The 25204-nt window shown below is 37.6% G+C and overlaps 2 protein-coding genes across 5 annotated transcripts in view; both read left to right on the forward strand.

The window, feature by feature from the left end:
- The first annotated feature begins 627 nt into the window (after positions 1–627).
- traf3ip2a (TRAF3 interacting protein 2a) lies at positions 628–9456 on the forward strand. Of its 4 annotated transcripts, XM_028439720.1 has the most exons (11): positions 651–685; positions 781–900; positions 1035–1080; positions 1160–1609; positions 2408–2564; positions 2671–2840; positions 3406–3494; positions 3575–3643; positions 3731–3835; positions 5514–5588; positions 8688–9456. In XM_028439720.1, exons 3-11 carry the CDS (start codon positions 1065–1067, stop codon positions 8832–8834), a joined length of 1278 nt encoding a protein of 425 aa, XP_028295521.1. In that variant the 5' UTR covers positions 651–685; positions 781–900; positions 1035–1064; the 3' UTR covers positions 8835–9456. The 4 variants fall into 4 exon arrangements, with proteins under 4 accessions (XP_028295518.1, XP_028295520.1, XP_028295521.1 ...); XM_028439717.1 differs by lacking the exon at positions 781–900 and having other exon boundaries at positions 628–685; positions 8688–9455; XM_028439719.1 differs by having other exon boundaries at positions 629–900.
- A 2927-nt stretch (positions 9457–12383) lies between these two features.
- rev3l (REV3 like, DNA directed polymerase zeta catalytic subunit) overlaps positions 12384–25204 on the forward strand; it is a 69108-nt gene continuing 56287 nt past the window's right edge. Inside the window, exon 1 of the mRNA XM_028439323.1 lies at positions 12384–12984. Within this exon, the coding sequence (XP_028295124.1) occupies positions 12846–12984 (139 nt within the window). The 5' untranslated portion in view covers positions 12384–12845. The remainder of the gene's footprint in view (positions 12985–25204) is intronic.

Here is a 25204-nt window from a genome sequence, read left to right on the forward strand (position 1 = left end):
CCTGCTCAACTTGGACGCCATCTTGAAAATGACACATTTCTAATGGTCAAACTTTGGTAAACTTTTAGTATGTTATTAAGGACACCTAATACTAGAAAACACAGCAGAGAAACCTTTTGTTAGAATTTTTTTAGCGTTAGGTGTTTTTTTTCTTATATGCAGCCTGCTGACATGGTGATGTCGTCCAAGATGGAAGCATAAACAAACCCCTCGTGGTATCAGTGATGTCAGTGCAAAACCTCTACAGGCAAGTATTAATCTCCAAAGAAATAGCATTTTGACCAGGAGATAAACATTAACTTTTCAATGCATCTCTGAAACCACACACACACACACACACACACACACACACACACACACACACAAACTCTTGGACGCTCTCCAAATGTTTAGCTTTAGCCTAGCATAAATTATTTTGGGCACTGGAATTTAATGGCAAGACCAACACAGGGAGAAATGGAATCAACCCTCCACATCATCCATTTTCATCCTCTTTATGAGAGTGTAAACACTGTGCTGGAATCACTTTTCCTCCCAGGGAAAGTTCAACCATGTTGTAGTACACCTGGCCTTCCAGGCATTAGGACCTGTAATAGTTGCATAATGAGGTCATGTGATTTCCTGAGGAATGCTTCCTGTTTGCCCAGAACAGGTTGGAGCTGTGTCTGACATACATTGTGTGACGGTAGGTGAGCTTTGTTGTTCTCTGTACAGATCATATACCGTATACCAAGCAATCTTTCACACAGTTGTATTCTCGTGTTTAAAATGAAAGTATAGATCAGTGACCTTTGTACAAGTTTTGATGAAACCAGTCCACCTGTTCAGGTGCTCCTCCTGCTTACGGCCCAGTTAGGTTTGAACAAACAACAATTCAATATTCTTTGTGTTTGTACGATCGTAAGTATTTCTCATTTTCTGTCCGTAGTTGAAGCAACACTGCCACTTGTTTTTCTGAGACATGTTTGGTTTTGTCTCTGAGCGTCAAGCTCTATTAAATTCCAGTTATGTTGTTTTCTCTTTCATTGGATCAGAGTTCACAGGTGCCTTTCCTTGGGGACATAATGGATGTGCACAAAGGTAGGAAAAATAAACCTAGCAGAGTTCAAAGTGAAGTCTGAACTTGTCTCATTTGATGAGTTTTTCCTCTTGCTGTCAGGACCGTGCACACATCGGAGTATTCCGGTGGAGATGGATGAGAGAATGATCCCGTCCAGTCTGGACTTGGGCTGGTGTCTCCCCTGTCAACAGTACAATGCTCAAACAGAACCCACACAGGCAGAAGAAGCTGGGTCTCCTCAACATCCGGAGCACGGTGCAGCTCGGAGTCGACCGTTAGGAACCCAGTACCAATGTGAACCCAGAGTCCCTGCTCTTATTACCCCACTGATGGATTTAGGACACAGGAAACCCTCCAAGCCATCAGGGGTCAGAGTGCAGGCACCACTTTACCAACAGGAGGTCAGCAGAGGCCCTGACGGACCTTTACAGGGGCCTTGGGGCCACTCTAGGGGCGAGGAAGAATCTTTAGAACGCCCTCTTACACTAATGTCAGATGATAGCTTTGCTCGTTGTGTTTCATCTGGACACCCAGAAGCTCTGATGCACGGTCAGTCTAACAGTAAAGAATACTGATATATTCTACTTAAGTTGAAGTACTGTTAGTTAATTGAAATTGTACTCAAGTATAAGTAAGTCATACATAAAATACTCAAGTACAAGTAAAAAGTATCTGAATTAAATAGTACTCAAAGTAAAAGTTACTAATTACTTTCACCCCCATGTTTATTTTTGGTAATAAATCTTGCCATGGTTCCCTTACATGCAGTAAACATCTCATGTATAAACTTAAAAAAAGAAAGACTAAATCTTGCACAATTGGAACTTAACTTATTTTCCACAAAGGCATTTGTATAAAAGTTTTAAAAATTCTCAAGTTCTAAGTACAGTTACATTTATGAACTCTAAAACTGAGAAAATAACAGGTATCAATGCTGTTTTGGCGCCATTTATTATGTTTAATCTGGTTGGTCGGCGGTGATGAGACATAAAAATTTTGTTGATATCAAAATGGGGTCACGATCCAAAAAAGCTTGGGAACCACTGCACTAAATACTGTTTCATTCCAATTATTTATAGAATGAGATTCTTAAAAATGTGTGTTTCTACTCTTTCATTCTATCATTATGCTTTATGGTTGTTTTTAAATAGTTTTCTAAGCAAAATGTTCTCCTTGAACAAAAGGGGTACTTGGATTCAGAAATAAGAGAAAGGTTTGAGAACCACTGCTCTATCCGGTTCTCCAAATTCTAACAAATTTGCTACTCTTCCATTGTTGTATGTCAAACTTCAGCTATTTCAGGTGTAAGAAAATGATGAAATTAATCTATTACATATTCCTATCTAGTATCTACTGCAGGTCGCAGTCCAACACAGGAGAGCTATTGGAGAGAGCGCCGCCACTGCCCACCTGCAAACCTACAGCATCACAATCCCACTTATTATGATCCCAGACAGGATTACCCTGCAGGTTCTCATCAGGATCTCCACTTCCAACACCAACTGTGTGTAATCATCAGCTTTTGCCATTTGTAATTTCCACAATCATTATGTCAGGATAAAGTATTGATTTGAGTCCGTTTTTTGATCCATAAACTGCTCCCATCAAAGACAGAACATGAAAGATCCTCGACCTGTCCGCAGTGCGTCTAACCCAGAGTATGCTCCACCAATCAGAGGTCTGATTCATGAGGTCAGCGTGAGGCGCTCACTCACAGGAGGTCAAGGAGCCAACGTGATGGGTGTCAGGACCAAGACCATCAGCCTTCCTGAGGAGTGCAGTAAGCTCACCATTATCCCTGATTAGAGATGCAGCAACATCAAAATTCTTGGCCAAAACCAAAAATAAGAAAACCAAGGTTAAATACTAAATCACCAAAAGAAAATACTATGCTAATTATTAGTCCCATTGCATTTATGGCTCTGAATGTGTACTAACCTCACTAACATTGCAATTATATCAATTAACAATAATGCTTCAAATAATAAATCAATAAAAAACATGAAAATATTTATTTAGTACTGACATTGCAGCAATGCACAATATAAAAAATAAAAAAAATGTTGTGCAGTGAAAGAATAATGCACATCATTGTAAAGTGCTTTAAGTATCTATGAAAAAGTGCTATAAATGCATTATTATTATTATTATTATTATTATTATTATTATTATTATTATTATTATTATTTATCAAAGCATGTTCTTGGAGACGCACAGAGCTTTTTTTTTGGGCCATTTTCGGCCGAAATTTTTTGGCCAGGTTTTTGGTGTATCACTATTCCTAAACTTATGTTTGCTGGCTTTTTGAACATGGCACATTTGTTTAAACCAAAGTCTTTTACCAGGGAATGTGTTCATCACATATTCAGTGGACACGGCCAACGATATGTTTCCTTTCACCAAATTCCTAATTGATCAGGGGTTCAGACCTGCAGTAAGTTCTAATATGACTTAATCAGCTTTCAAGCTATGTAAACCTGTCATACAGACTCACACTCTTCTTTCACGGCACAGATCGACCTATTTGATAATGCAATTCGAAGACTGGACGTCACCAAATGGATGGACAGCTTTCTGAAAGACGTGAGTCTCAAAGCTGGATCAGTTTAAGGATTACCAGCTTGGTAAAGCAGAACTCATGGATTCTAATGGATTTTGTGTATTGGGCAGAAATCGGTACTTATCATCATGGCCATCAGCCCGAGGTATGCAGAGGATGTGGAGGGGGTTGGAGAGGAAGAGCACGGCCTGCACACCAAGTACATCCACAACCAGGTGAGCCAGCTAGAACTATATACTGACAGATAGTGTTGCCTTTTCTTCTTTTGTTCAATGTCCAACAAACCAGATCTCAGGGGTAGTGACCGAAAAATCTGTCTTACACCTATTTTCAGTGGATTAAAGACTAAAAATGAGGATAATGTGGTACTTTTTATTCAGTTGTTTTAACAGAGTGCACTAGAAGTCATTAAATGGATAGTACTTTGGAAAGCATTGTGTTATAAATAAGGCAGTGGCTATCCGTACAGTTGCCGTATCAATATACCGACATTCTATCCGTACGCAGCGCCCCTCATTGGCCAGTTAAGGTCACGTGATAGGTCAGTCATTGGCCAGTTTAGGTCACGTTACTAAGACTAAACCTTACCCTAAACCTAACCCTAACCCTAAAAAATGTTGCGATATTGGGTTATAGCCTAACCCTAACCATAAGACGCTACGTACTTGTACTTCGGTAACCGTACCAATACCACCCGAGGTTGTTCGTACGGCAACCGTACAAATAGACGCGTTCTATTAATATCTACCAGTATTATTGCCCAGCTTTAGGGTTGCTGTTGACTGCTCTCAGTGTTATGTATGTTGCTGATAGCGGTAGCCATAACATAACAGTCTCTTAAGGCAGAGACCTTGGTGTGTGCTATTAGTGTACAATGGTATCTGGCCTGCTTAGGGCAGTCTGACTAGAACTAACCAGGAGATAATCCTGTGAATACATATCAACCCCATTCTGTTAAAAACAAGCTATTATTTTTTAACACAAATATACATGAATTAGAGAATCACTATAGAGACCAACATCAGCCATTAAACACCCACATTTACCTATTACCAGTATCTGTGGTCTGTCAAATTTCCTATTTTATTCTATATTTCTAATGACCCTTTACAGTCAATCGCTGTCTTCTCAACACGTATGTCAGAAAAACAGTGAAAACCTACAAAGACCAGGAAGCCAAAACCACATTAAGCGAGGGCCCAAAAGCTAAACTTAACCAGTACTGTGGACAGTACATTACATTACAGGCAATACGAGTTTACACACAGTTTACTTTTCAAATAAAAGTGTGCAATACAGTACGATTGAAATTATTATTGAATTTTGCGCTCAACAATGCGATTAATCGCAGAGAATAATTCGATTAAAAAATGGTATCGTTGCCCAGCACTAGTTTTTATCTGAGATTCTCATGAATGGCCACTGGCCACGCCCCATGCGTAATTCTATTCTGCTACATTTACACATTCATTTAAAAGCTACACTTTCTCACTGTTAATTTATATTTTCCTATGCACATATTTTGGTTACCGTCACTTTTGATCCCACAATGCAGCACGGCTGAGATGTCGGATTTGTCAATTGTTTCCATGGTTCGGTGTTTGGTTTTACAGTAGATGAGTGTAAAACCATCATTTGAACCCTATTAGTTTTTAGTTGCTGGACTCGTGAACTTGATGTATGTGCGTAAACTAAAGGTACTTTTAGCTGAGCTCAGACCAAGCTTGTCAGGAGCTGATAGAGGATCCTGAATTCATTTGTTAGTTTGCATCAACAACATACCTTAATTGTCTAAATAAATACAGTTGATTTTTCTATCATAAATCTGATATGTGGTACTTACTGTGTGGGATTACTAACATCATTAAATTATTCATTTTTGCCTTTTTACAGCTTCAGAATGAGTATATCCAACAAGGCTGTCTGAACTTCAGACTGATTCCTGTGTTGTTTCGAAATGCAACCAAGGTAAGAGCGAATAAGGCAAATGTATTTATAGCACATTTTACACACATGGCCATTCAATGTGCTGTGTATGATTAAAGATGCAAAAGAAGGGCAATTTTCTCAGATATAAACAAGTAATATGAGAGTTAAACTTCCTTTGAAGAGGAAATAATGAAAAGCGAGAGAGAAATACCAAGAACCTCACCATGAATAACCACAAAGATTTTTAGAAAGGTGAGGTGCAGGGTCGCTCTGTACTAAACCTTTAATGGTATATTTTAATTATGATTATAACCACAGATATTTGTAGTGACCTAAAATTAATCTCCACACACTCCATGTGTTACATACACTAAACAATACAGTATAACCCCCAAAAAAGTTAATGCATAATTTATGCTTTGGACGAACAAATCTATAATGCATTATGTTATAGATTTCTACTTGATGTGGGTGATCGATTGCTATTTTCTTATACATTATACTGTAATGTGTTGGAATTATTTTTGGGATATTGGTTAATATCCCCCAGAATTTGAATAGATTACTCAATAAATACACCTGAGTCACGGTGTGTTGGTGTGTTAATGTGTTACTCACTAACACACAGTGTGTTAGTGAGTTAGTGTGTCAATGTGTTAATGTGTTAGTGTGTTAGTGTGTTAATGTGTTAATGTGTTAATGTGTTAATGTGTTAGTGAGTTAGTGTGCAATGTGTTAATGTGTTAGTGTGTTAGTGTGTTAATGTGTTAATGTGTTAATGTGTTAATGTGTTAGTGAGTTAATGTGTTAATATGTTAATGTGTTAATGTGTTAATGTGTTAGTGAGTTAATGTGTTAATGTGTTAATGTGTTAGTGTGTTAATGTGTTAATGTGTTAGTGTGTTAATGTGTTAATGTGTTAGTGTGTCAATGTGTTAATGTGTTAATGTGTCAATGTGTTAATGTGTTAATGTGTTAATGTGTTAGTGTGTTAATGTGTTAATGTGTTAGTGTGTTAATGTGTTAGTGTGTTAATGTGTTAGTGTGTTAATGTGTTAATGTGTTAGTGTGTTAATGTGTTAATGTGTTAATGTGTTAATGTGTTAATGTGTTCATGTGTTCATGTGTTAATGTGTTAGTGTGTTAATGTGTTAGTGTGTTAGTGTGTTAGTGTGTTAATGTGTTAATGTGTTAATGTGTTCATGTGTTCATGTGTTCATGTGTTAATGTGTTAATGTGTTAATGTGTTAGTGTGTTAATGTGTTAATGTGTTAATGTGTTAATGTGTTAGTGTGTTAGTGTGTTAGTGTGTTAATGTGTTAGTGTGTTAATGTGTTAGTGTGTTAATGTGTTAATGTGTTAATGTGTTAATGTGTTAGTGTGTTAGTGTGTTAATGTGTTAATGTGTTAGTGTGTTAATGTATTAATGTATTAGTGTGTTAATGTGTTAATGTGTTAATGTGTTAATGTGTTAGTGTGTTAATGTGTTAATGTGTTAATGTGTTAGTGTGTTAATGTGTTAATGTGTTAATGTGTTAATGTGTTAGTGTGTTAATGTGTTAATGTGTTAATGTGTTAATGTGTTAGTGTGTTAATGTGTTAGTGTGTTAATGTGTTAATGTTTTAGTGTGTTAATGTGTTAGTGTGTTAATGTGTTAATGTGTTAATGTGTTAGTGTGTTAATGTGTTAATGTGTTAGTGTGTTAATGTATTAGTGTGTTAATGTGTTAATGTGTTAATGTGTTAATGTGTTAGTGTGTTAATGTGTTAATGTGTTAATGTGTTAGTGTGTTAGTGTGTTAATGTGTTAATGTGTTAATGTGTTAATGTGTTAGTGTGTTAATGTGTTAGTGTGTTAATGTGTTAGTGTGTTAATGTGTTAATGTGTTAATGTGCTATCTGCTCCATGGTGCTACACCATGGCTGCCCACTGCTCCTCAGGGAAGGGTTAAATGCAGTGAACAAATTGTGTGTATGTAGCTTTACATATGACAACAGAGTATAATATATATTCTATATTAAACCGCAGTGTTTGTTTTACCTGTGAGGTAGTTTGTGAGGGTTTTAGGGTAGGAGGAGCCAGAATTGTCAGGAGGAGGAGTTTCCGCATTGTGATGTCACAAGGCGAGAAAAATCCAACTCGCCTGTTTGGAGCTGAATTTTTACAAAAATGTGGAATAACAACTTTTTCAACTTTGGCCTTCTGAATGAGGCTAAAGGAATGTATATCACTGTGGCAAAACCATTATAAAGGGATTTGTTTACATAATTCTTCCCCTTTAAGTGGCCTATATGGTAAATGCTGAATTTGGCCCAAATATCACAAAACAAATATGGCCCACAGACACAGTTGGCAAATATTTGGCAAAGTGACAATGGTCAGTCCATAAGTGAACCAAAACCGGCCCACATATGATGCTGCAAATGTGGACCAGTTATCTTGAAACATATTTGGGCTAGTGTTGGTGGAAATGTGGCAAGTTAGCATTACAGGGTTTACAACGCTTTCACAAAAAGAGAGAAAACATATTTATCAAGACTTATAAATGCAACAACCCATTTCATTAATCCAATACCAAAATCCTCAGCAGAACAATTTACATCCAGGGTTTTCAGTGTGGCATCAGAACCACTTCAAGGCTAATGGCTTCATTTTTTGGACCACCCCCCGTGTTTACAAAAAGAAAAAAAAGCATTTCCTTTATTAAAAAAAAAAAGTGAATAGTAATTCTGGTTTGATTATTGGAAATCAGATCTTGGAACTAACTATATCACAATTGAATGACGCAATGTACAAAGAGTTACTATCAAACACATTTGCAGTTTACATAAGGCTTTGTCAAGACTTGGAATAGATACAAACTGTATTTTACTCAATATTGCAGACCTTACACTTTGGTTTAAGACCCCTAAACTGGAAGCTGAACTGCAGGCGAGTCGACGTATATCTACATCCATTAAAAAAAAAGTTCTGTTATTTATTACAAGATTCAATTGTTATTCATATTGTTCACACAGTAGATTTAGTTTCACTGTGATGTTTCTTCAAAGATTGTGTGCTTATCAACAAGTTAGAAATCTGTGAGCTTCGCTAAAGCCAAATCAATAAAGAAAACATCTAATAACTGATTATTACAGAGACACGTTCCACACTGGCTACGCAGCACCAGAATCTACAGCTGGCCTCGCGACACAGAGGACCTGCTGCTACGCCTGTTCAGAGAAGAACGCTACATCCTCCCCCAGCAGATCACAGACCCCACCATCACAGTCCGTCCACTCTGAAGCCACAAGACCCCCACGTGACCCCCAAGGCTCTAATCATATATATATATATATATATATATATATATTCAGAAGCCTGACATCTCTGTTTGAAATATATTTTTTCTGAGACACTGATTTTTGGGTTTTCATTATCTGTAAGCCATGATCTTTAAAATAAACATTTGAAATATTGAACTTCTTCATGATGTTCTAAATGTTTGAGATGTGGCAACTGTATTACCAGCCTGAGGGAGACATATGGCTTCCACAAAACACAAAATGACAACAAAAGGAGACCAAACGAACACAAAAAATAATGAAACATTATAGACAAAAAACAAAAAAACACACATTTCCCACTTTCATTATGTGTTATTTGATATTAATGCAAATAAAACCTAATCTCGTGTTTGAATGATCGAAGGGCCACATTATCAACATTCATGTCAGCATTTAGAATAATGATCAATCTGAGCATTAATACAGGAAAGAACAAAGGGTTTGTATCGTCTTTTTGTGTGTTTGTGGTTGTCTTGCTTGTTATGATTATATTTTGTGCATTTTTGTTGTCTTATTATGTATCGTTTGCATATTTTTCCAGTAAAATGTATGTTTTTGGAGTCATATTGTGTGTTTATGTTGTCATTTTGCAATTTTTGTGTATTCCTGTTGTTGTTTGGCTTGTTTGCTAGGACTGTGGGTTTGTGGAGTTATTTTTTGTGTTTTTCTTGTCTTTTTGTGTACTTTTGTTGTCATTTCTTGTAAAATGTTTTTTTGGGGGTATTTTTGTTGTTGCTTTGTGTTATTTTGGACTAATTATGGTTATTACTGTTGTCTGTTTGTTCATTTTTGTAATCGTTTGGTGTGTGTTTTTGGAGTATTTTTTTGTGTTTTTCTTGTCATTTACTGTATTTTTCTGCAATGTTGTAATTCTTTGTATTTTCTAATAGATTCTTGCTTTTGTATTGTGTGTTTTTTGTATGTTTACTTTTGGGGCCACATAAAATTAGACCAAGGCATGTGGCCTATGGGCCGCCAGTTACCCATGTCTGGTGTAGACGGTTATGCGAAAGTGGAATTTTTTTTTTGACATTTATGATATATATATATATATATATATATATATATATATATATATATTTTTTTTTTAATTTATTTTATTTTATTTTTTTATTTTTTTAATTGATTTTTTTTTAAATCAAAGCGGTATTCCACATGTTATTCTCTTAACCTTTTTTTTTTTTATTTTATTTTATTGTAGGATTAACTCATGCAGGATTTACAGTATAACTGTGTTTTAATGTAATGTGTTCAATCAACCTGAAGATGGCACTATGTCCATGTGAGGTCCCCACATGTGAAAGTGTTTGTTCCACTGACTAATGAGTTTATCTGCAAATGGTTTTGGACTTTTAACACAGGATGCTTTGATCGTGTTTGAGCAGTGGTTCTCAACCTTTTCAGCCCACGACCCCCAAAATGAAGGTTGAGTGCGGGGACCCCCACACAGACATGAACATTGTGAACAGTCATGTAGAGACAGAGCCATCTATAAGGGGGAATAAAGTGGAGAGATTTTTGGGGTCCATCCTTAAAGTTAGCAAAATAATGATCCATTGTTCTATGAATCTGTGATGACCACATTTATTAATTCATCTGAATAATGTCCACTGTTATCCAATGTTTAGTATTATTTGGTGTCATAGTATATAATAATTTTAAAGATGTAAATCCTTGTTTTAATCAGAAATAAACTGGGTTAAAAGTGACCAAAAATGGTGGGAAAGGTGGTGAAATGGGATTTTCAAAACCACAGAAATTAGTTATAATTAGAGTCAGGGTTGGGATCAATTACATTTTTCAATTACAATTACGTCTTCAATTATCCATGTTCATTTACAAATCAATTATGATTACGATCACTGGCATTTTTTCCAATTACAAATAAATTATTATATTATTTTTCCCCTGAAAGTCCATAACAATTACATTCTCAATTACTAAAGTTCGATTACAATTTTACTCACTTTCATTCGTAAAACGTTGTGAGGATTGTATACATTTTTTTATGTGTATGATGTCGTTTTAGCAGCTTTACATTTGTACTTTAGTGCATTGATTATAATAGCCCAACTAAGTCCAAGAGTTGGAATTTAGCTATAGCTATAAACTATTTGTACAAAACATCAGTTACATTCACAGTATTGTTACTCTTTGTGTCGCCCCCATTTAAATAAATGTAATAATATCCTCCTAAATCTAACCCACTAACCCCTAACTCCTCTATCCCTTACCACCTGTATGAGTGTGAAAATTCACTGACAGGTGAAACATATTTTAATAATTGTTAACTACATACTGTACGTGTAAGCCATATAGCTGTTTTGCATTTCATTAAATTGTAATTGACAGTTTTTAGTGAATTTCCATGGTAATTACAATTACAAAGTCAATTATCTGAACTCAATTACGATTACAACGGCGACAGATTTTTTAAATTACAATTGTGATCATAATTACGCCATAAATGTAATTAATTATCAATTTTGCATTTACAATTAATATTGACCCCCAACCCTGATTAGAGAGGCCCAAAGCTGACAGGAAAAAGTGGTAAAAAGGGTTCAAAGTGACAATATTGCAACAGTTAGTTTAAACTGGCAAAAAAAAAAAAAAAAAAAAATGGGCATGACAAATCATGAATGTGGTTAAATTGGAAAAAGAATAAGCGTTAATTATGGTAAAAAGAGGTTAAAAGTGACAATAATTGGTCAACATATGTGACATGTGGGAAAAGTGGTGGAAATGTCTTGAAATTGGAAAAAATGTGCATATAAGGCATTTCAATTTTATGTAGAAGTGGCAGAAATGGAAGCAATGTAGCAAATGCAAAAAAGGAGCAAAAATATGGCAAGAAACAGTGATGATAACAGGTTAAAATATGGCAATTTTGGTGTATTTGCAGAAAAGGGTAAAAACAAGCAAAAATGGGCTCAAATTGTTAAAAAAATAAATAAATTCTTAGTTTCTTTAAAGCATCTGGCGACACCCTCCCAGTGTCTCACGACTCCAAATGGGGTTTTGACCCCAAGGTTGAGAACCACTGCTTTAAACCATCAGATATGTAGAGTGATCAGCACAAACATATTATTAAACACACGTGCTTCACAAGTTGTCTCTTTTTATCTCCCACCTTTGATAATAATAATACATCCACTGTGTGGTGTATGTGTACTGGATGGACCTTTATCCAGTTTTCCTGTTTATTATTATTTTTTATTTAAATTTTTTAAAGCTGATAAATCTGATAATGGAATTGTAAAAACACAAGCACATTTCCAAAGTTTCTGTCTTAGCAGAAGTTCTGAAGTCATTGGTGATTAAACAGATTAAACAGCATCTTTATTCACAATGCGCACAACAAATAATTATATGCAGGTCATTTTATAAGTCTAAAGAATTGACTACATACAAGTTTATTTATTATATATGTGTATTATTGTAATGACCTAACACTTGATTGCTGGCTTCCGCTGTTGTTTTATGCTGAAAGGATGAGCCGGAAGTGGAGTTGCCCTGCAGTGTGTGTGCTAATGAGCTGAGCTAATGCATGTCGGAGTCTGAGCCCGGAATGGAAGCAGCGGAGCGAGGCTGGGACACAGACCGGGACCGACCGGGACTCGCTCTACCACCGTAACCGCAGAGAGAACCTTTGTTACCGGGAACTGAAGAGAAGCCTGACCGCTAACAGACGTTGTCTCAGACTGAGAGAGAAGCTAAAATAACAACACCGGTCCATCATGGAGCGTCGAGTTTAGCCTCTGCGGCTGCAGCTTGTTTATCTTTGTTGGCGTTTTATTTGGGACATTCCCGGGCTTCCCTTTCGGCTCTGACGGTGCTTAAACTCGGTGACAGTCTTGTCCTCGGCTAGCAGTGCTCGTCCCTCTGAGCTATGGAGACGCTGGGAGTTGTTTAGTGGATTCTCTCGTCGGTTGTTGGTCGTGTGTTGGACGTACTCCTGTGTCGGACATGTTCGCTGTGCGCATCGTCACCGCGGACTACTACCTCTCCAGTCCCATTAAAGACCTGGACGTGTGTTACTCTGAGTTCAGGGAGAGTGACACCAGAAGGGTTCCGGTGGTGCGGATCTTTGGAGCTACACCAGCAGGTAACACTCCCAGTACTCCCACTGTTTTGTTGTCATGGTGGCGGTGAACGCCTCATGGTCTGACCCGCTGTCTGAGCACGTATTTACCGAGCTGTGTGTGTGAGCGCGTGCGTGTGCGTCCTTTTCGTCAGCGTTGCTTTTGTCTTCTGTGTCACCTCCACATCTGTATGGCCTCCCTCCACATGTGGCGTTCGGGGACTCCACATGTTGGAAATCGTTAAAAGCAACCTGTGGAGCGTGGACCGACAGTTTTATTACAGGTCTACAAAAGAGTCAATGACGTTCCCTGCACATGATAAAACGCTGAACACACGCGCACGTACACGCACATCGATTATTGATCAATGCGTGGGATTGGTGTTTCACCATCACAGGGCCTGGCATTGTTTGTCTGCAGCAAAAAAAAAAAAATCCACACAGTAAATGACATAATTATCTCATGGTGAGTTGCATGGTGTTGTCATGTACTGGTTCTGGTTTGGGATCATTTGGGTCCCAGTTCGACTGCAGTTCTGACGAATAATATGTTTTTTTCTTTGTCTTCTTGAGAGGTGTTCAGTGTGCGTTGGTGATTTCACTGAAAAGCTGCAACATCTCTCAAAATGGTTGCATTTGCACAACCTTCTTATATTTATTACAGACTGAGCAGAATACAGTGTGGTATCCACAAGCTTCAGAGAACAAAGGGAAGGAAACACATATATTTCTCTTCAATAACAAGCTATTACTCTTTAGTGAGCCACATCTCTGCATGGCTTCAGAATAATGCTATAATTTTCCCTCACAATTGATCAGCATTAGCATCCATGCTACCCACTGAGTGCAGAGCCCTTTTCTTTAGCCTTGTATCATAGGGAATAACTGAACCCTCTTCAGTATTACAGTTAAGTTGGGGTCGTGGTAGTTTAACTTCTCCCCTCCAATGATGAGTCACTAAGTCCCTGGAAATTTTCCACCAGCACGTGCACCGGGAAACATTTAAATATTGTTTCTTAAAGATCATTTCCTTCTAATTTCAAGCAAAAACATCATTACTCTCATGTCAGGATTAATGTGGGATTACATGCACCAGTCAGCAAAATCAGTCACATGTCAAGCAAAAACTTTACTTTTACGTGTTTACATGTTTAAAGTTCAGAAATAAGAACAGAATGTGTTTCTAATCTTTGAATAATCGTAGATGAGTCTTAAACCCAACAGGGATGTAGAATTGCATTATTGCCTTTAAACACAGGTAAACAGTATTATGGTAACCAATCTTAGAAAACAAAACAATATAACACAACAGGAAATATCATATGTGCATATTTGAAAGAAAAAAAAAATCACATAAAAATGAAATAATAGTAAGTAAATATCAATCAAGATGTCATTCATTTAGAATGAAAAGAAGAGATAAGAGAGCATTAGTAGATTGTAGACTACTTTTTAGATTTAAAACATATAAATAATTGGAGCGTGAGATGAGTCAGTGTGCTTACTTTTTATTTACAGGGTCCCCCCGGTCAAGAAATTCCTGAAAAGGTTTTAGAATTTGAAAAAATGGTTTTCCAGTCTTGAAAAGTCATGGAACATTTTAACTGTTTTGGAAATATGTTAAACCCCATAGATGTTAAGCATTATCTCAAAGTGAAAGTGCTGCATAGCGGCAGCACAAATGAGCGGGAATCACCAGATCTCCCTAATTCACTTTCCGCCTCATTTATAAAAGTGTGCGTAGGTAAGATTACTTCAGCTGGCATACGCTAAAAACCAGGAAATGCATACGCGAAAAAAAAAAAAAAAACATCTCAGTGCTTAGCTTTAGAGCTAAGACATGGAAATTTGGTAAAATATTTTGGAAAAGTTTTGAAAAATCATAATGAAAAAATTGTCAACCCTCTATATATTTATCCTAAATATACATGTTTAGTTGTTATTAATATATGATTAAATTCGTACACAAAGTAGTTGGCATGCTGTTTTATTTTTAGTTTAGTTAGTGCGTGTTTCTAAGTTGAGCAGTGGTCACTACACAGCAGATCTCATTCATGTGACTACTTTTGACTAATAAGGACACATTGGCATGTTGGTGGTACTCCCTCCTACTTAAGTTCTGCCTCTGTGAACAGTTGAGTTATTGGGAGGAACACAAGAGCTTAAAGTGTGTCAGCTTGTATCTGATCAGCGTGTGTGCCCTAGTGGAAGCAGCCAATAGTGCATCTGCTCCATGTGGATCCAGATCCTGTGTTCCCTGTCCTCTCTTGACCTCAGCTGCACACACTCCCACCCACCAGCCCCACTGTTGAAACTCAATGCCACACTTCCTGCCTTGTCCCCTCCCCTCTCATGTAAGCATTTAGCCAGTGACTAAAATACACACACACAGTACTGCATGTTTCTCCGTCACTGGAGACCCAAAGTGTATAATCTTTATTGTAGCCTTGGACGCTTGACTTTACATTGTTTGACTGGGTTCGGATGGAGCAGTGTTAACTTTGATTTAGTTTTAGTCTTTAGTCACTCTTCAAACACTGGATTTAGTCACATTTTAGTCAGTTTTTTTTTTCCTCGAGTTTTTGTTTAAAATTTAGTTGGTGGAAATTAGTTTGTCTAGTTTTAAAGTGTCTGTGCCACCACCACCACTTATACTTTTAGCACATGTGTGTTAGTAGGGCTCAGCGATATGGACAAAACTCAGATCTAAATAGTTTTTCTCAAAATGGTGCTATACAATATTTATTTTGAACTCAAAGTCTGAGCAGGAAGACAATTCAGGGTTAAATTTAGGGATGCACCGAATATTCGGTGCCCGAATATATTCGGCCTAATATTGCAAAAAAAGCCACCTTCAGCCTTCGGTTTTAATGAGTTAAAAGCAAGGCCGAATAATAGCGTTTGACGCAATGACGCAATCAAACAACGTGCGGTGATTTTGAGTCGGAAAAGTGTGTGCTGCAGGAGCACAGCAGCAGCAACAGCTCCTCCTTTCTGCACACAAACACAGCCAGACTCTCTGCTTTCCGCTTACCGCTCTCTGTCGTCCGTCACTGAGCCCGTTGTTAACGCTGTGAGCCATGAATCCGTAAACATCCCCATTGTTTCCTCCTCAGTTTCACAAGCAATGTCGGGTCTCGCTGCATAGACTGGTGTAGCATTAGCACGGAGTGCTAACAGCAGATGTATGTGAACAATGGATCCATGGCTCCAAGCAGTGACTCCCAACATGATCAGCAGCAGAAAAAGTAGGGAAATTTGTGCATCCAGTAGTGCAGTTTGCATTTACATATATAGCAATACAGTTTAATGTATATTCTATGTTAAACCGCAGTTTTGTTTTAGCTGTTAGATAGTTGGAGAGGGAGGAGCTCACTTTCTAGGAGGCGTGTTATGTGACGTCACCTGCCAACGTGGGCAAAATCCAACTGTCCCGTTTGGAGCTGACTTTTTACAAAATGTGGAATACAAGGGAGGGAGGAAACTTTTTCAACTTTGGCCCTCTAAATGAGGCTAAAGGGCTGTACAGACCCTTTCAAAAAAAATTAGAATAGCCATGCATGCTGATGAATAGTTGACTTAACTGGCGTACCTTAGTTTTGTATGAAGTTAAGATGGACAATGACTCGAGATATATTTGCAAAATGTTTTAATGTTTTATTGTCAATATTAAGTTTTTCTGCAACAAGCCAGTGGCTGAAATAACAGGTCATTTCTTTTATATAATTTTAAAAGATGTAACTTTTTTTTTTTTTTTAAATAACAGCAAAGCTTAACAGCAGGTTACATGTATTCTGTTTTTTTATTTTGCAGAACAGCTGTACTTGAATTAACTTAACAGGGCTCTACACTAACTTTTCCAGTGGTGGCACACATAATTTGGTCGCACCTTTTTTTGAGCAGGGGTGGGGAGAGTGTACAGCATAGCCATGCATGCTAATGAATAGTTAACTGGCGTACCATGGTTTTGTAGGACATAAAGATTGACAATGACTAGGGATGTAACGATTAATCGTAAGGCAGTTAAAAATAGATTCATGGGTATCACGATTCACATCGATACTGTGAAAATTGAATCGCAGTACTTCTTTATCCAGAAGTGTTGGCGGCGGCCGGAATCTGCTAATACTTTCTTTCTGGCCGCCTTCTACTTTTAAACATGTTCATAAATGATTCCTTACCCCTTTAGCACCGAAAAATATCTGTAATGTTACGTGAATGTCTGTAAAAGTCACGCTTTTCTATTAGATCTGTCTGCTAGCATAGCATCTCTACTTCACGGAGCGAGAGAGAAGTGCACTCTGTGGGACGTGACGCTCAGCCGCTCCGTCCAAAATAAGGTCATCTATACATACACGTACGGATGCGACCACACACTGAAAATATACTCACTTATGCGACCACTTTGGTCGCAGTCTCGAGCCCTTCTTTAATGCACTTATTTTTTTTTTGAAAAGCAAAGGCTACTGGAATATCTAAAAAATGTCAGAATATTCAATATACATTTACTTTCTTTAAAAAAAACATGTCTAAAATTTATTTTAGGCTATTTATGCACTATTAATTACTTATGCTTCTGCTCATTGAATACTAGGGGTGTAACGATACATAAAAAATACAGTTCGATACGTAGCTCGGTTTTGAGGTCACGGTTCGGTACATTTTTGGTAGAGTATGGAACAAAATGCAAAACATAAATTTGTTTGTTGTTTATTCGAAACTTCAGTAAACCAACAATGTATTTAACATTATACAGAATTTGAAAATAAAGTAAAAAAAAAAATACAATACTATTGTAAAGTACTGCCTGGCAATAATATTATCAAACAAAAAATACATAAAATATTATTTATATATGCTGAGACTGCTGCCTCCGCGACCCGGCTCCGGATAAAAGCGGAAGAAAATGGACGGGATGGATGGATTATTTATAAAAAATAAGCTCCTCACAGCTTAACAGCTTTTATCCACTGCTATAAAGACTCGATGGCAGTTGTTATAGCTTTGGTCAGATCTGAATTACTAGGCAGAGGCTGCTTGAATGCCGAAATCAGCTGCGCTGCGTAAGGACATTTTCTTTCTTGTCACAGCATGGTGCCGTTTCAAGTGAGTTAGCATGTTCGTCGTGTTCCCCGAAACATACCCGATCTCAGCTCAACAATGTCGGCATACTGCCCTCGTTTTATCCACTTGTCTTTCTCCGTTGCAGTATTTCACCCGGAAGCTAAAGTGTTCCCAAGCAGGAGACTTTGGCCACAGGGGAGGGTCCTCCAGCTCTGGTTTCTCGCTAGCATTAGCCAAGACGTGAAGGGCTAAACATGTAGTTGCAGGCAGAAGTAAACACACGCAACTTCCGTTCCGGGAACTCAGCCGTGCACAACCCTGTACCCGAACCGAACGTCCTGTACCGAAAAGGTTCAATACAAATACATATATTGTTACACCCTTATTGAATACAGATGCTTGTCGCCAGCATCGAAGATGCTTGCGACGCACGTTGAGGGGAAGGGGTTCTCTGTTGCCGGCGGTGTTCATACAATGGATGATATTGTGGTAATCAGTGATGTTCATAATTGACTGAGTGACTGTGAAGTGGTGGGGAACTTGTGTTGAGAAGGCTGTGTTTCAGGTTGGATGTATTTTGGTGTGACTAAGTGTGTGCATTGCGATGTCAGAGGGCTATGGAGAAGTATGGGTGAATGGAGAATAAAGTTTGGATTTCCTTGTTGAACACGCTGCCTCTGACTCCCGTTCATCCGGTCTATAATATCAAGAGAGTGGCTTGGCTTTGTTTGTGCCTTGGCGCCGTTTCTGCGCTCTGACCGCTTTCAGCGCTACTTTCGTCTCTCCCGTGCCCAGTTTGACGACCTGCTGACTCGCATTGGCGCTCACATCTCGTATGTCTCCGGTTAGTGTTTTTTTCTTATTATTCTGAATTTGTCATGGCTTGGGAAATCTCCTGATTGGTCGACTTGCCGCAATATGCCCCAAAAGTTCAACAATCCCAACTCCAGCCGCACGGGAGGCACATCAAAAGCATCTGCCGAAAAGCTTCAAAACGCGCCACACAGGAGGCCCGGGACATGCTGCGGGTGACTCTGACGCTCCCTAGAAGCGCGTCCACCATATATTGCCTATGTAAACCTGATGCTGTTGACCCTTTGGATGCGTTTGGTGTGAAGGTCTGGGTTAGGACGCATTTAGAAATCCATTTAACTATGCTTTTCATGCTGTTCGAAAATATATTAAAACCCCAACTTTTGTTTTTGATAAGGAAATTAAGGTAGGCAATGCAAAAACATTGGAACATTTTTTGTTTCACGTTTCTCACTCACAAGGACTACAGTCTGTGGTAAAGTGGTTTTATCAGGCCTAAAAGATAAATGAGGGTGAGCTGTATGATTGTAAAAAAAAAACAAAACAAAAAAGCCAGTGAAATACAGTGATAATGCAACAGTGTATAGAAAACCATGTGAAAGAAAAGAAAGAGCTGAGAGAATATGAGAGGAATCCCATCCCCTGATAATTTTATGCACTCTGCTTATTATGACTAGCGTACATTTTTGCACACAATTGGATTAAAGCACATTGCTGTGAGCCAATTGTGGTAGTCGGGAGACAAAGTAACATATATGTGGATATTTACTCTCTTAAAGTGCTCTTTCTCTCATCCTCGGCAGCCTTTACTGTTTGCTGGGTATCCCTATTTCCATGGAGCTGGCAACGTGATTGTTTTTGCCATGACTGTCTGCCTGCATCCCGTGCTTGACTTGTGCATGTCATCACTTTAAAGGAGACTTGTCCAGACAGAGCCAGAGCAGCAGTGGCAGGAAGCCTCCTTCTACTGTTTACACTGGCTCAGTCTTCTTCCCAGAATACTTTCAGATTGAGATGGAGACAAAAATGAAGATTGTTGCTGTTGGACATCCCATTAATTGGTCTTTTGAAGCAGTGTTTTTCAACCTTGGGGTGGGGTCACCTCGAAATTAAATGGGGTTGCCTAAAATTTCTAGTAGGTAAAAAAAAAATCCTATCTAGCATGTTTGATGCAATTTCAGTAAGTGTAATACCAGTAGAGTCATCGAAATAGAGAAAGATGAAATGAAATGGGTATACTAAACTTTGCAAAGGCATATCCCCAAAGTCCCCAAGTAAATACATCAACATGAAGGAAGTTGATCAAATGGCAAAAATACAGAAATGGGTATACCATACCCTGTAATAGAAGTTTTTGAAAATTGGATGTATCACTATGAAAACCTAGAACTAATAATTGCTTGTCATGCGTGCAAAGACATTACTCTGTGAATAATGATAATATTTAGATAAACTGAACTTGTCTCATTGTAAAAGCCTGACTTACCTGCAGATGTATGGCCCTATCAAATCCACGTTTAACGGAATTGCGGATGGAACGAAATTTACTGTTGAACACGAAAATGCACAGAATCAGGATGAAACGTCGTCACCATGAGTCAAAGAACGCTTTTTATGGGGAAATGTTTCTGGGTACGGTTCATTATATGCACCGTCCTGGCCACTACAAACACCATCTAAACCACCCGAAACACCGTCTAAACTGCCAAAAAATTACGCAAATCATTAGGGATGTAACGATTCACTCAACTCCCGATACGATTCGATTCACGATACTGGGTTCACGTTACGATTCTCTCACGATTTATTTTACAAAATGGGACTGTAGACAAATGATGACTGAAAAATATTCCTTTATTTTTTTTCAGAAAAAAACTAGAATATACTGTACTATTTTCCTTTATTTTTCATTGTCAAAAGAATCCCTTGATAAACTATTCAAAACAATGCAGATTAACTAAAAATACATCTTGAATGAAATGAATAAAGGAATAATACAAATGAAGAAGAAGCCTATTCATTTAAATTCATAGTAAATAATGCAAAACTGCATAATGGTTCTTTTTCTCTTTAAAAGTGCAACTGAAAATGTATTTTGTGCCTTAACATTGCACTGTATTTACATCAGATATTTGTTTGCATCAGCAGAGGGTGCTGGTAACCCAGTGGTCGGTTAGCAGTTTTCAGGCTATCGATATGAACGCTGATAGCTATGAATCGATTTTTAACTGCCTTACGATTAATCATTACATCCCTACAAACCATCTGTGACTTCTAAATACAGAGCCGACCAGTGCCTCCTTAACTTTGCTGTGGCTGTGAAGCTCCGTCCATTTTTCATGTAGCGTAGCGACTCCATGAAAACATGAGCAGTTTTAATCAGTTTCACCTGCTCAACATCTCATCAGAGCTACAGAAGATCCTTTCATACGTCTTTATGACATATAAATAATTAAAAAGGAGCAGTCAGAATAATCCATGTTAGTACAACTTATAGCTACCTTTTAATTGTACCTTACTTTATTTTTGACATACATTTTAGTTTAATCAGGGTTTTTTTTTTTTTAAATTAGTATTTATTATGTTTCCTCACAGGAGTTAAAATATTATATTTTCTGAAAAAATTGATTCATAGTTGTAAAAAAACGGAATTAAAAAAAAAAATTATGTTAAAAACACAGAAATTAGAAAAAAAATAAAACAGATTTTATAGGGCCCTACAGATGTCGGTAAAAGCTGGAGCTGTGCACACAGAAGTGATTCAAATCCAAAGGCCCATATTAATCCCCATTTTTAATTTGACAGCAGTGTACAATTAGTTCAGGGTTTGCTTATTAAAAGGAGAGGAAGAAAACGTTCTGCTCTAAAAACAACTCCACTTATGCCTATGTGTGGATTAAATGTGTCTCAGTGTAATTGAGCATTGGAACGGCAGCCTGGGTGATGTAGCATCTCTCTCTGATTGAGTGTTTTAAGATGTTTTACAGCAGCTGTGATGTTGCTTGCACACTCGTTTTCCCTTTATTATTTTTATCCCTATGGCAATATATTGCTGCAATGTTTTTTCCCTCTATAAGCACGGCACAAAGCAGATAAAAGCAAAGGAGTGGGGAACCCTGTTTGAGGAGCCTGTTCCTGGTGCTGTGTCTATGTGCTGAGCTGAGTGAGACACACTGTGAATAATAAATCTGTGGTAAGGAGGGCGGGCGGTGTTTGGAGATCTCTCTCTTATCTGCTCAGCATTCACCACAGCAGATCAGTGAACAGCTCTAGACAATGACACAGTCAGACGTACATATCTTCTCACGTCTACTTTTCTCTTATTATGAAATCTGTTCTAGTTCATTCTCCTTAAAGCTACTAAAAGTTGAGCTTTGGTTTTACTAACTTAAAACCCCAATCAATTACAGAAAATATTTTAATCACATATCATGTGTATGTTTTCCGTAACATTTTTTTTTTTTTTAATTTTCATTTATGTATAAATAACGTTTCAGTGCACCAGTTCATCAGTAATTTGACTTGTGCGTTGCTCTTTTTTTTGTCAGTGAGTTAAAGCCTGTCTGATAAGCCCCCGTCTGTGTCCTTCTGTGTGGTGAGATTAAAACATGAAGCTCTCGTCCATAGTTTCTCTTAAATATTAAAATATCACACAAACAGAAGATTTAATTTCAAAACAGAAAAACTCTGCTTGTCTGGTTTTTTATTTTTCTGTACTCTGTTGGATTTTTTTTCTTCCAAATTTTGTGTTTTCTGCAAATAATTTTTTTTAAATTCAGTTTTTTTTAGAAATAATAATTTTTTTCAGAAAATATTAGTTTTCAACTCCTGAGGAAGCAAAATAAAAATAAAATCATAATTAATCAAAAATGTATGTCAAAAATAAAAATGTAATTCAAAATAATGAGTAAGATACAATTAAAAGGTAGATATAAATTGTAATGACATGGATTATTCTGACCGCTCTTTTTTAATTATTTATATGTCATATAAATATGTATTAGAGCAGCATTAATGTCACCCAATTATCCCTCAGGGATCAATGATTTACTGAACCTGATCTGGTTTATTAACTTAATTTAAATAATTTAAATGATCTTGATGACATCATTCAGACCGTAATGATTAAACAAAAAGAAATGGACACAAGGATGTATCAGTTATTTCATATTTTACAGTATTAGAAGTTAAACTACGATGTTTCAGACTCTACAATCCCTGGCATTGATGGTCTCGTTCACAACAACAGAACAACTTTTCCCACGGATCTTCTGTAGCTCTGATGACACACTGAGCAGGTGAAGCTGATTAAAGCTGAAATGGCAGAAATGGACAGAGTTTTACAGACTCATAAAAGTTAAGCGGTTACTGGTCAGCTCCGTATTAAGGATGAGTTGTGTAGTTTTTTGGCAGTTTAGACGGGGTTTCGGGTGGTTTAGATGCTGTTTAATGCATCCAGGATGGGAGGGGGGAGGGCGGTGCATCTAATGAGTGGTCCCCGGAAACATTTGCCCATAAAAAACATTGCTTGCCTCACGGTGACGGCGTTTCATCTCGATTCTGTCAATTTTCGCGTTCAACAGTAGATTCCGTTTTCATTGGTTGATTCCTGAGCTCTAAAAAATAACCTCACTGTTTGTTATTTTGATTTGGTTTTAAAACGGAAGAACAAAAGGTACGTGGATTAATTTTAATGAGGTTAGTACACATTTACCTCCGTCAAGTGCAGAGTGGAGGGTTATTTTTACCCTGCCTTTATTTGTCCATCTGTCCGTTAGCAAGATAACTTGAAAGGTTATGAATGGATTTGGATGAAATTTTCAGGAAATGTTGATAATGGGACAAGGAACAGATTATTGAATTTTGGTGATGTTCTGGATTACCAAAACTGAGAAAATACCAAAAAATAGGAGCTGTGCCTGAGCCTGCACCTTTAAGAGCGATGGCTTATGGGTAATGTGTATATGTCCTGCCCAGTACTTGTGCCGTACTTGGTGGAGGTCTGCGCTCTCTGAGTGCTCTAGTTATAAATGCAATGGGACTAATAATTGGCATGATAATTTCTTTTGGTGTTTTTCGGTTTTGGCCAAAATTTTTCATTTTGGTACATCCCTAATCTAGATAACTACCAATATCTGGAAAAAAGGACACTTGGTGCTTGGGAGGGTCTCTGCTCTTTGAGTGCTTTCTAGTTTGAGATGCTTCTGCTGAAGCTACACCCTGCACCCACATCCAGTTTGTGCCCTGGCTGACTGCCTCACTGTGGAGCTACTCATGAGTCACAGCAGAGGGAGGAAACACTCTTTGCAGCTCGCAGAGATAAATCTCACAGCCGTGTTGTTCCCTCTCCTGCCCCCTCCCCCCTTCCCTCCCACTCTTCTCAGACCTCATTCATAAATCCTGCTGCAGGAAGGCAGAGGGGACACAGCACGTGAGGACATCCTGAGTCTAAACTCCACAGTTAGCTGGAATCTGCAGTATCTGGGATTCCACATGACATTTACTATTTCCATCAGTTTAATGGAAAAAACTCAGGCTTTCTTTTTCAAAATAAAAGCTATTTTATCTGACCTTTAAAGGGTTTTTGTTTTCTTTATTAAGCTGTATGCAGAGACCCATTGATGTTTCTGAGGATTTAAGTGTCGTGCTAAAATTCTCCTGAATGCTACATTTGAACGTGCCAGTCCTGCACTATAAAGGGAGTGGAAATTTAAAAAAAAATCTGATTTAATATCACTTCATATAGGGATGGGTGATATTGACAAAAAAGTGTAAACAGGTTCTTTACAAAAACAAATAAATGTGAATACATCAACATTAGACACATTTAAAAAGGCTGCAATAGCTGCTGACTCAGAGTTCATGAGCTGATATTTTATTTGTGCATGTGGGTCACTCTACTAGTGTTATTGTACACACAAGAGCACATGAAAAGCAAAAATAACTCCATTAGTGTTTTTACTGTTGCTGAATCTTGTTTCATTTATTTGATAATGAGTTACATGAAGTCATGATTGATCAATATTTCTCTGATTTCCTATAATTAAACCAGATCAAGCTGATGATTTAATCATTCAGTATATTTAGGTGTAATAATCTCAATAGTTACATTAGTCTAATGGGACCAGTTTTGTCTGTGAACACGTGAAATATAATTAAAAAATATTGCGTTTGACAAATTGGGATGGATTAATAGTGACATTATTATTTATGCTAACATTTATTTCACACAATGTTTGACATGTTAGTTTTTATCCTTTCATAGTAAAGTGTTAAATCTGACCATAAACAGTAAGGCATGTTCTTTTTACTTGGTCTGTTCCTTATTTGAAGTGGTTAGCAATAGCTCTGTGTGTTGGTGAGTTAG

This window comes from Gouania willdenowi, chromosome 24, assembly GCF_900634775.1.
Source record: "Gouania willdenowi chromosome 24, fGouWil2.1, whole genome shotgun sequence".
NCBI classification, from domain to species: Eukaryota; Metazoa; Chordata; class Actinopteri; order Blenniiformes; family Gobiesocidae; genus Gouania; species Gouania willdenowi.

What these genes read in the sequence shown, in the direction of transcription:
- traf3ip2a (XM_028439717.1), top strand. Translation starts at nt 629, where the DNA reads ATGCTTCCTGTTTGCCCAGAACAGGTTGGAGCTGTGTCTGACATACAT. An exon ending in CCCAGAAGCTCTGATGCACG is followed by an intron (nt 1,610 to 2,407) that starts GTCAGTCTAACA and finishes ATTCCTATCTAG; the next exon opens with TATCTACTGCAGGTCGCAGT. An exon ending in ATCAGGGGTTCAGACCTGCA is followed by an intron (nt 3,495 to 3,574) that starts GTAAGTTCTAAT and finishes TTCACGGCACAG; the next exon opens with ATCGACCTATTTGATAATGC.